General features: G+C 41.5%; 1 protein-coding gene across 1 annotated transcript; it reads right to left on the bottom strand.

The window, feature by feature from the left end:
• Positions 1 to 257: 257 nt before the first annotated feature.
• On the bottom strand, positions 258 to 11,775 carry wdfy1 (WD repeat and FYVE domain containing 1). Its single transcript, XM_005738342.1, has 12 exons — positions 11,540 to 11,775; positions 10,180 to 10,247; positions 9,495 to 9,568; positions 9,323 to 9,377; positions 6,375 to 6,525; positions 6,178 to 6,290; positions 3,563 to 3,689; positions 2,588 to 2,693; positions 2,318 to 2,419; positions 2,102 to 2,232; positions 1,902 to 2,010; positions 258 to 505 (listed from the first exon to the last, which is right to left on the bottom strand). The coding sequence occupies exons 1-12, from the start codon at positions 11,674 to 11,676 to the stop codon at positions 446 to 448; spliced, it is 1,233 nt and encodes a 410-aa protein (XP_005738399.1). The 5' UTR covers positions 11,677 to 11,775; the 3' UTR covers positions 258 to 445.
• Positions 11,776 to 11,785: the final 10 nt, after the last annotated feature.

Raw genomic sequence — 11,785 nt, 5'->3', positions numbered from 1 at the left:
AACACTGATATCAATACCATTCATCTCTTAGGAGAACCTGTTAGAGCACATGCACACATGTACACGCACACAGCCCTCGTTGTGCTTAGGGTGGCGTTTCAGATCAGAGCATCAAATCAGTCAAACACAGTCTGATGTAAGACTGATGGTGAAATTAAAGAAAAGATTGTTATGAGAAGCAAAAAGAATGTGGAGGGCTGCACACACGCACGCACACACGCACGCACGCACACGCGCACACGCACGCACGCACACGCACGCACACACGCACGCACACACGCACGCACACACGCACGCACACGTTCACCGAGCAGAAGCCTGGCTGCAGCTGAAGATCTCAGACGTGAAGGGGAGCTGTACTGTACAGAGGGGTTTCCATGACATTAGAAGAATGGGCGGAGCAAATGAAGGGCCAGTGGGGCCACTGTGTAGAGGCCTTGGCCAATCAGCGTGGGGAGAAGCCTGTTGCTAAGCTACAGCCAACCACCTGTGTCATATCCCATATCTGTGGAGACAAACAGCCAACAAGAATGTCAGGACAGATAAATGTGGATGTGAAGTAAGGAAAACATGAAACAACACAAACTCCACAACAGTGTACACAACACCCAAGACAACAGGCTAGAAGGTTTTCAAGCAAGGCAGATATTCAAAAATGTTGAGACAATATATGCAAAAAGTGAAAACATGAACTTTCTAAAGCTTTGATTGCATTATTATCATCACATATGACAAAAAAGTTGCAAATGTTTGCTAATGAGAATCTAAAACCAGAGAAATTTAAAGGATTTTCTTTTCTTTTGTTTTATGTAAGCTATTCAGACATTCAATTTATAGAGGGACTGCTTATGTTTGGCAACAGAACACCGTCTCGAACATCTAGTAACTCAATTAATCATTTTATTTATGTAGTGTAGATATGTCCCAGCTTGCTGGCTAACCTCATCTGCCTTGCAAATGTTACCGCTAGCGAAAGGTGTGTGGAAATCCTAGTAGCTTACCAAAAACCATTGGCAGCTAACACCATTCATGACAGTAAGTTGTGTATAATGTGGTACTAATTTTAGCTAAATATAAATAATTTAATGGCAAAATGCAGAGATTTATAGCTATCATTTGCTTTCTACAATGATAGCCAAAATTAGTGGGGTTACTTAAGTTACAGCTTGGTTTCTTATTCTTCATATGCCAAATCAAATTTGTTGTTAATTTAGTCATTCTCAGGTTTACAGTATATATACTGCTCTCTCAGCTATTGAGACAATACCAAAACAATTCACATATACAATACATCCATAAATACAACAATACAATATTAATTACAATCATTAATAGTTCAGTATATTATGTGTTGCTCTTGCTAATTAGCCACCCCCACCATTAGCTAATAACTCCCAGTTCTACCATACACATATGGCCATGTCCAGTTTTATAAAATCAAGATGTCCAAAATACCAAACTCAGAGGTAGTCTGTGAAACAATGGGTGACGTCATGGTGGCCATCTCCATCTTTTACACACAGATTATGATCTAAGGTTTTTCAGATTTAACGGAGATCTGTTTTGGAAGGAGGATGAACATGACATAGCTCTGCACAATGTCACATGCAGTGCTGGTTTTAGTGGATGTGTGAAATCAGGAGTCCAATTAAAAGCAGTTTTTTAATGATATTTTTAAGGCTCTAATTCAGATTAAAAAGGTTTAGCATGCTGCTTTTTATAATGCTGAAAGGTTTTATAGGACTGCCTGTAAATATGAATGTTTTCATATACAAAAAAAATAGGTAAAGCTAGATTGTGGGCTTGATTTGCTTTGGGTTGCATTTTGCTTCAGAGGCTCTGTGCTTAACACAGCCTGCTCACATGCATGAATTATCTGGTATCAAAGAACTGTTGTTGACCTTAACAATGCGGTCACTTCCACAAGTGACCATCAGGCCTCTCGATGGATCCATGTCCATGTGAGCGATGTTGTGTTTCCCCTCGTGGAACGTGGCCAGCGGTGTCCGACTACACACACAATGACAGCATTTCATTACTTTCCCTCACTAATCTGGTAAAGGGGTTATATAATGTGAATACTACACAAAATTAAACTCACTCTTCTTCTTTGATGGTTTCAAAGCAGGCATCACACACCCGCACCGGGAACTCAAAGCCCATGATTGGAAACGTAGAGCGTTTGGAGCTACATTTTCCACACACGGCCTTGCCGCACTTCCTGCAGTGGTGCTGCACACAGGAAACAAGCTCATATCACATTGTGACTAATAATGAGGACATCAAAATGCTAAGGACACAGGCATGAGTAACCTACCTGTCTAAGTCCCAGGGTCTTAGTGTCCCACATCTGTTTGATATTCCAGAAGAAAGGCTGCTCACACTTCTGACAAGAGTCGCTGTCTAACCACTGAGGCGCCTGCAGACAGACAGACTCGAAGGCTAACATTACACACACAGAGACACTCGAGCATTCACACAAGGACTAAGATGAAAATACAAAGGAGCGACTAAACTCTTTACCACTGATAGCAACAATCTAATACTAAAACAGTGCACACAGAGAAAACTGGCTTATGATTCAAACCTCTTCTCTCTGCGTGTCCATGTTCCACACTGCGATGCCTCCATCAGCGGAGCATGACACCAACTGCCTGGTCAACTGGAGGTAACGCAGAGCCTGAACGCGCTCGCTAAAGGAGTCAAAGATACAGACAAGACAATACATATCTTAACAACTACAACAATAGTGGGCAAGTGTTCACCTGGTGGACAGAAACACCGGTGGAAACGATTTTCTTTTTTACTACTCTTGTATATGACCGATGTCACTAACAAGGGATATGATCCTCTCAGGGTACGACGACAACAGCCTCACTTGCTGTTCAACCTTTTGCTTGTGAGCGCCAGCAAATCAGATGAAAGTTGGCTTAGAGGGAAAAGGAAGAGAACTAAAACAGCTTGCTTCCCAGAGTTTATGAACTGAAGGCTGCACCACGGCCAAGTATAAGCTGTGTATGGAAACCTATAATAAGCAGAACAGGCCGACATTGATATACAAGTAAACTGGAGGACAGGATAAGGGAAAAAAAGATACAGATCCACAACAGGGTTTAAGACCTGTAGTGTGTCATAACTCTCAGTTTATGGGTGTCTGAGAGATAAATGTCTGCAAATCCTGACAGGGAACAACAGGGTCTTTTGAGACTGGCTCTGATAGGCATCAATGTACATGGGCTTTGTGGATAATTCCTGTACCTGGGAGGTGGTAAAATATGGATGAAGACAGGAGATAAAAATGGTGACAGTGCCTGGGGAAAGCTGCAACTGACACTAGGCGAGACCTGCCTTTGACAAGAGGATGCGGTTACAGAGTGTACTGCACATAGACACTGCTTTGAAAAGGATAAAAACAGGGACGTGGAGTTTTATTCCTGAAGAATTGTTCACATATCAACATCCCATTTTGCGAACTCACTTTGAAGTTGCCACATCTTTGACAAAAAGCAGAATGACAGCAAACTGGGATCCCATGCCTGAATGTAGCGACACTATAACTTACTGATGCCCCTGCAAGAGCAGTGTTCGTCCTTTGCGGCCTCCGATGTCCCACATAATGACACTGTGGTCGGAGGCCCCTGAGAAGAGCAGCCTCTGGACTGGGTCCCACCACAGCGCTCCTACACTACCTGGATGCAAAAGAAAACAGACTCATTATACGTGTTTCCATCTTCTGCCAGGAGCTCAACGGGACACAGGATCATAGTGCGATCTGCTGGCTCCACCCAGTGCCCGCTGGGAGAAATGCAGCCAGTTCCAAGTAACATTTTACAGCACGACTCTCTTAATGACTCCAGCTATAATTTAATTATTTTGTCTAATAAGCACGCACTACCACTATAACATATTACATATTTCTGTGCTATTGAGCCAAATGAAAGCCACATAGAGCAACTTCTAACACCAGTAATATCAGCGATGACTCTGACATTACATCTGACCTTTATGTTGTCTTTTCCAATTTTAATGGAACATAATCTCCATTAAATATTTGGGGCTTGTGCACAGTTGGAGCCCACCTATTAATATGTATCACCATCTGTCCAATTACCATGTGTAACCATGAGCACCAGAGCACAGGTGCAGATCAAAGAGAGCAGTAACAAGATTCAGACTGGTTTAATGCAAGCGTTTGTATTTTTAGGTTTTCTAAAATCGTGTGATTTGCCTGTTCCACCTGGCTATACCACAGGCAACATAAATACCACAGGCAACATGTTTGAGGCTAAAAATAAATAAATAAATAAAAACAGGCTCTGAAAGGATCACATATTTTACTCAGTGCCTGGTTATCAAAAACCCAAAGAAGAACGCAGGGAAGTGTTTGTCTCACACAGCCAAGTGTCTCGGCAGTTCAAATTTGTTTTGCGATCCATTTTCTTGGCACAGCTACAAGGACACTGAGCCCCTTGACTGCAAATCTCATCTGAGTCACAGATCATCGTTTGCATTTGCATCTTGATAGAAACTGAGTCATTCTCCCATCTAAAAAGCCTCAAGTGGCCACTGAGTGGTTCTGATGAGCATGAAAACATTGCAGCTGCCAAGCCTCAACTAAAACAAGCAGTTACAGGAACTTGTAGAGCTGCAAGTGAGAAGGCATTTTCCACCAACACCATCATCATCAACCAGCCAAAACAAAACTGCTGTTGAAATGAGAAACAAAGGTCTGGCTTTTGCAGCTTAGTGCTATACTCAACATGATGAATTTTGCCTCTTAAAGGCAAACAGCAGCAGTAGTGCTGTAAACTATGACGTGTTTACATCTTCCGTTAGCGCCACTTCTGTTTTTTTAAACTTTGTTGATCATTCTTTCCGTTTACCTGCCTGCTGTGAGTGGACATGTTTCTTGTCATTGTTTCTGAGTGGACTGAAAGAAAACATCATGCAACAACAGGTCAAACACAAGATGGCACAAACAATGCAGCTCCACAAACAGCTGCTGACAGTTTAGTCTGTCATCTAGCAGTGGGATCTGATTGTCTGGTTCTGCTGGAGGTTTCTTCCTGTTAAAAGGGAGTTTTTCCTTCCCACTTTCGCCAAGTGCTTGCTCATAGGGGGTCATCTGATCGTTTGGTCTTTACCTGTGCAAAGTGAACCAACTTAGCCCCTCCCCGCCTCAAGGAGCAGATCATCTTACGTTACACGGGGAGACGTCTCTGCCTCACTCTCACTATAGCAAACTGGTGTTTTAAGCATATGTAAACATGGTGAACTATTGTGTGAGACCAGTTTTCCTGAGAGGAAGAGAAATGGAACTTGTTTTTGTGCCAGCTGCAGCTGTCATAGAACAGGAAGATTACATTCCTGGTGATATGATATGAGTTCTGGAGGGGATTTTGAAGCCAGGCCTGTATGATACTGACAGCTGGTGCGGTTCCTTCTGTGCAAGCAGCTGCGTCACTTACACCTCCAGGAGCAGCTTCCCGTACTGGTGCCGGGGCGACCAACGGTCAGTGATTGATGAGAGATTCAGCTCAAGAAAAACACCAACTGTTCGCCATAAGTCACTAATTTGGAAGTCCAAATTAGTGGGTATCACGAATTAAATAATGTGAATCAATAAGAGCTGATACTGACGTTTTAGTTTCTGTATAGCTTCTATGCTCAATACAATACTTATATCCCAATATATGAGCACTAACCTTACAGTACCATATAGGAAAACAACATAAGCCAACGTTTTTCCATTTTTTCTCCTGATCCAGGTCTCCTTGATGTCTAACAAGTTAATAATTATAAGATTGTGATTTACATTTTCAAAATCTCAACCACACTTCTGTTACATGAAAGCTCTGTGGTTTTTGATTGTGCTATAAGCTCTGTTACAATGAATGACTTTATCTCCAGTTCTCCAACGGTTAGATCTCCAGACTGCAAGATGCTCTTAAAGCTTGTGGATGCATATTAATGAGAGATAACCCAGAACTCCCCTAAAAAGTCGCAAACAAGAAGGACCTCGAGAGAATATCATCACACATGAGAAATTGGTAGGAAAAAAAATAGCTCTAACAAGAAAGAAGGCAGGAATTATGTATTTAATTGCTGCATAAATGTTGGTATTTGGTGCCTGTTTATCAAGGAAGCGACATTTGTGTGTATCATGTATGCCTTTACCTTCATGACCCTTCAGTGTAGTGATGGTGGAGTACGTCTGCCTCTCCAGCTTCAGCAGAGTGATCTGTCCTGAGTGGTCGCCTACGAAGGCGTGCTGTGTCTCTTGATCGTATCTGAGCGAGGAGTCAGGGCTTGAACTGGCTTTACATGTTACTGTACTCTAAATGCGGCACAAACACTCAGTGAATAAAGGATACTGCAGGCAGGAGGCCCAGGCAGTGAAGTAGTGTCTCCCCAGCATGCTGCCACTCTGGGTGCACATCCAGCTCACACTCTTATCATGGCCGGTACTCACCACCCACTCACTCTCCAGGGAGAAGACCATATCTGACACGCGGTTCTGGTGGGCTGCAAAGAACAAATACATAATAAGTGCTAAAGAGCAACAATGCATGTAGATGACAAAAAGAAGACTTTGCTCTCTTTATGTCCTGATCCAATCACAGGTTCTGCTTAGTGTTCCTGTAATCCACACAAACTAATCCTTTCAAACAATTTGCAGTCAACATCTCAGCCTTTGCAAACAGCAGGGGCTCAACTACTCCTGTTGTACTGTATTGTTTCAAGCTGGCCAACAGCTACATTCAAATAAATCACAATACATCCCACATACTATGTGCCCATGTGTAGGTTTTTCCAAGTATATTGAAAGCAGCACTGATTAATGACAACAGAACATAAACTAACTATAAAGTGGACAGAGGAAAGGTATTATAAGAATATATATGGCCTACTTTCACAACATTAACCTGTGTTGCAATTTCAAGGGCTTCTGGTAAGGTTAAGATTTCTGGATCTTTTATTCCAGATGTTTTCTACACCTTCTCTAAAAAGGAAAAAAATCTTTCCAAATGACCTGGGTGAGATGAGTGAAATAACCATTGTGTGCTTATTTAAATCACCGAAAAAATAAATATGGTGACTACAGCAGCTTTAAATCAAATCACTTTGTCACTAATCAGAATAATTGCCTTGCCGTTGTTTTCTTCTGTTAACTAGTAAAGTTCACATGTACAGAACTGAATAATCAAGTGTCAGTGTTACCAAACCAAAGACAAATAAAATAAAAAATAGTCTCAAACTCCTCTTCTGAGCCTGAATTATGGAATTAAATTGTGTGTGTGTTTTTTATAGACGTCACAGTGAAGCTAACCTTTGGAACTTTTGAATGTAAAATGCCATAACCTTCTCATTTATTACTGCCATTATCTTTATGGCTGATAGAAATGTAAAAAAACATCACTGATAAAGTTCAGAAGGGAGTCATATTTGCCTAATCCAAGTGCACATGACCACATGACTAATTCTCTCCGTTACGATCCATTTTGTATTTCCTGTGTCTGTATTCCTTTTTACTGCATTTGTCTTGTCTGCATAACTAGAGGAACATTTTTATCCCCTAAATCCATCTAGCTTACTTACTTAAATCTGTAATCTGTGGGTGACTTGAGTGCTGGTGATGTAATGGCTATTACATCTATTATGACTAATAACGACAAATAAGAATGTCCTCACCAGGTCACGGTGAACACGCTCACATAATAAATGGAGCACAGACTTTGCTAAGTAATTAAACTGAAGTCCAGAGAGGAAAGATTTTTCTAAAATCATTCTTTTACAAAAATTTAGAAGCAGACTGAACACGTGCTGGCATAAAGGACATTAAAAGAGGTCAATGTTCTCTCGTGTACAGCTCTAAGGAAATGAACACTGCCTGCCAGTGATGATGCTAAACTGTGCATGGCTCACAGCCCTCGTGTATGTTTAAACTGACTGTGGGTTTCTGTCGCTGCCGGTCAGGCTTGGCAGCTTGATTGTGCTACGAACGGTAGAAACCAGATGGACCATTATAGTGGTGACATGTGCTGGCTCAAGCCTGCTGAGGAGGATAAATAGCTGCTGGTACAGTCACAGGAACAAGCAACAGTGGCAGTATAACAGCAGATGGAACAACAGTTTAAAGGTGCCTGTGTTACAAAGCAAAATAATTTTCTGAAACGCCTTCCACTTGGATCTATTAGCACAGTTTAAATGTGCATTTGTGGAGGGCTGACCTTCTGACTTCTTATTGCGATGAAGAAATATTTTGTGGGTGATGCTATTTGATAATACGCCGGTAGTTTTCAAACCACATGTCATCAGTTCTCTTTTTGACAGCTCATTTGCAGCATCTCTGCAACAGATGACTCACTCAGGCTAAGGGCTGTTGACATCCCGGACCGGCTGAAGCCATGGCACATTTGTAATACTGTCTTTTTCCTTCTCTCTTAATCTGGTGAGTCATGCACCAACCAAGAAAGTTTTCAATTTCATTTCCTCACTTATTAACCTCCCAGCTGTCAGTCAGGGCCTTTGCTGTGTCATAGTGTCCACTAACCGGAAACTGACAAGTTCTTTTTTACAAGCTTTTTGAAGTTAGAAAAGGGAAATGGATGTGTAAAAAGTACAGACAGAATGAAGTAGCAATCATTTGACAACTTTTTATTTGGGGGGAGGGGCAACCAATCTAAATATCAACAGTACTGATGCCAATGCTGATATTGGTATCGAATCAATACTAGGATCGATGTTTTAGTTTCAGTGGCTCTTCCATGTTCAGTACTTGCTCTCGTTCATCAGAAAGTAGACATGTTTGTGCAAACACTGCTCCTCTCACATAAACGCATGCTGCTCCCCCTGTGTGGCTGTTCTGTGACTGTCAAACCACACAAAGTGTGTTTTGACAAGTCATTAGCCGATACCCTGGATAAGCCTCCTTTCTGCAACTTACAATGACCAGAATTTTTAAAAATGGACTTAATGTGTTATTCATTATGACCTGAAATGAATAATTTAGGTCATAAAATCATCAGGAAAGTTTTCACACAAGTCAAGGCTGAGGGCTGTTGTCCCATAGACTTCTATACGACCGGAAGACCTTTTGACCTGTTCACCTGCCAGGTAATGCCCCTGGTTGCTATTAAAAAGAATGCAGTTTTAAGGCACTTCATCATTGCCTTTGATTTTGATATCATCTGTGGTTTAATAATCCACCATGTAGAGTTAGGCCTTTTAATTTAAGTCGAATAACTCGCTGATTAGCCTCGTTCGTACACTCAAACTGGACTCTACTTCTTCTATTAATTTTCTTATCTCATGATCTCACCTGGATACGTTTTCACGTGGTTCATCTTGTTGAAGTCTTCGGAGATGAGAAACTCCTGCAATTCGAGCAAACAAACGGAAATAACTTCAAATCAAATAACTCTTCAAACCCTCTAAAGCCAGATTCAACAAAGAAAATATGAAGCCAATGTGTCTGGGTTAGCTGCACTCACCACAATCGCCCCATTGTCCTGGCCTATGAAGATGCGTCTGCTGTCGTGGTGATACGACATGCAAGAGCATGGAGCTGGAAAGAAGTGAAGACATTCACAGTGAGCGGGAACGTCACACACAGGGGGTTTCATTATATGGCTGTAAATGCAGTCAGAGCAGGGGGGTAATGGATGATAATAACTGTCAGCAGTTTCTGAATGTATTTGTTTAATTCTGACTTCAGCTGTAGCTTTAAATTATTGAAGGATTCAAATTAGAAAAAGGTTCTTTCATAAAGACCAACTGCTATTAATTCATGCCTCTTTTGTTGTGAGGACAGGAAAGATTGCATCAAGATGAAATCGAGCAGTAGATGTCATCCCTCTAAAATTCCTCCCTGGCAACATCGCCGTCTCTCCAACTTCAAAAATGTGCAACACAGACACGTTCATGAGCAGTGCAACCCTTCTGTCATCAGGAAAAACCTCAACCTGATCTGATTACAAAGCAGCAGCGATAAAAATGCACTCGTAAGAAACGCACGAAGATATATGAGAATATTTGATCAAAAACAACATTTGTGGCACTCTTGATTCTGCAGCAGTTAAGTACGTGGCTAATGGGAGAAACAGCCATGTCAAATAAAATCAGTAACTGATGACATTTCAAAGTAGTCTCACCCAAGCGTGATACAGCGTTACTTACAGGAGACTGTATGGTAGATGCTCGGCCAGTACTGACCACTGTCTCTCTTCAGCCACACACGGATGGTTCTGCAGGAACATGTCACACAGGTGAACATTTAGTGTACTCTCCAGTGTTCAGTTAACTACAAGCAACGACATTCTCATTCTGTGCAGGACGTATTTTTATGACATTCAACTTAACACCTTCCATGGAGGAAAGTACTCTGTACCTTAACAAGACCTGACTGTCAGAAGTAATATTAATACCAGAAGTGATGCCGACTTCATGCTTGACTGAGATCACAAATAAAACCACATTTTAGAAGAGGTGACTCAAAGCTAAACTTAGCATTAAACCACTTCTTGGATCTTCTTTTGGCCTGCTAACATCTGGAACCTGATTTTAACAAAAGCACTTCTAATGCAGATTTGGTTGTGATTCTTTCCACTGTAACACCTTATGACTCAGTCATTAAACGTGCCATTTACATAGGAAACTGGGCAGCTTTGCGGAATTCTTGTGTACTGTTGCATCTTCAGCACTTTTCATTTCAAGTGCAGTCAAAGTACGCTTCCTACAGCCTTTTTCTTCCATTAAAAAGGGAATTCAGTCAGTTTCACTTACTAGCAAGTAACGTGTCTGCGAGGAAAAGAAAAACAGACATGAAACACAGCGTCTGTGCAGCTTTCTTGAAGGAACCCGTTTTAACACCCCACAACTTCTCCTTTTCATATCTACTGTATAACATTGTTCGTATTAAGTGAGTTCCCTTTACTCTGAAGGCGGATGTAGTCTCTTTTTTAACACTTGTGACCAAGCATGCATTTTCTAAAATCTAACATGTCTAAGTGTGGTATTTAATGTCCACAAAAAAATTTTTTTAAAAAAAATCACAGCCACTTCGATTACTACAAAAATGGGTTCCATTTCGACAAATAAATCCTCGAGCACTTGAAGGCATCATTTTGACAGTAATGTTTACTGTACTCGGTAGCAAGCTAGCTAGCAAGCACAACATTGCAAGCAGTTTTAATATCTTTACACATATTAAGCCACGAGTAGTAATAATAAACGGTACATACTGAACAAAAGAAGCTTTATTTTTACATTTCGTATTAGGTCCATTACTATTATCCAGAGATTTTCCGGATTGAACTCAGATTCTGAGTGTATTTCTATCCCCACACCCTCCTACGCTCTCCTCAGCTATTATGAAGCCTAGAAAATATATATTCTCAAAGCGATACACGTTGCTTATTATCTTTATTCTGTCCTTCTTAAGCCAGTGCACCAGGTATTATGAGTCTAAAGACCAGTAAATATACCGAGCCCCCGCTAGCTAGTATTAGGCTACACTTAGCTTGCCTGGTAAACATACCTGTCCTCGCTAACCGTGATTACTCCATCTTCTTTGGGTATTAAAACGGCTGCATTGACAGCGTCCGAGTGTCCCTCGATCTTGTTCAACAGAACCGGTCTAGCTGTCTGGGGCCTCGAGTGAATCTCCGCAGCCATGGTTTTAACTAGCCAGGAGTGTTTTCCTTCAGCTGATTTTCCTCCTTACTCGCCAGTAAAGGAGGATCAGCTGACACCCGGAGCCGCTGTCGGGATCACCGTAATAACG

Source organism: Pundamilia nyererei, unplaced genomic scaffold (assembly GCF_000239375.1).
Source record: "Pundamilia nyererei isolate P.nyererei 1_Seehausen unplaced genomic scaffold, PunNye1.0 scaffold00083, whole genome shotgun sequence".
NCBI classification, from domain to species: Eukaryota; Metazoa; Chordata; class Actinopteri; order Cichliformes; family Cichlidae; genus Pundamilia; species Pundamilia nyererei.
The sequence above is the reverse complement of the archived record's forward strand: the minus strand, read 5'-3'. Positions and strand labels throughout refer to the sequence as shown.

Excerpts from the sequence above, each read along its gene's own strand:
- wdfy1 (XM_005738342.1), bottom strand. The coding sequence starts at position 11,676 with ATGGCTGCGGAGATTCACTCGAGGCCCCAGACAGCTAGACCGGTTCTG. Across the intron at positions 10,248-11,539 it reads ATCACGGTTAGCGAGGACAG|AACCATCCGTGTGTGGCTGA; the intron begins GTATGTTTACCA and ends ATGTTCCTGCAG. Across the intron at positions 2,011-2,101 it reads GAAACCATCAAAGAAGAAGA|TCGGACACCGCTGGCCACGT; the intron begins GTGAGTTTAATT and ends TTGTGTGTGTAG.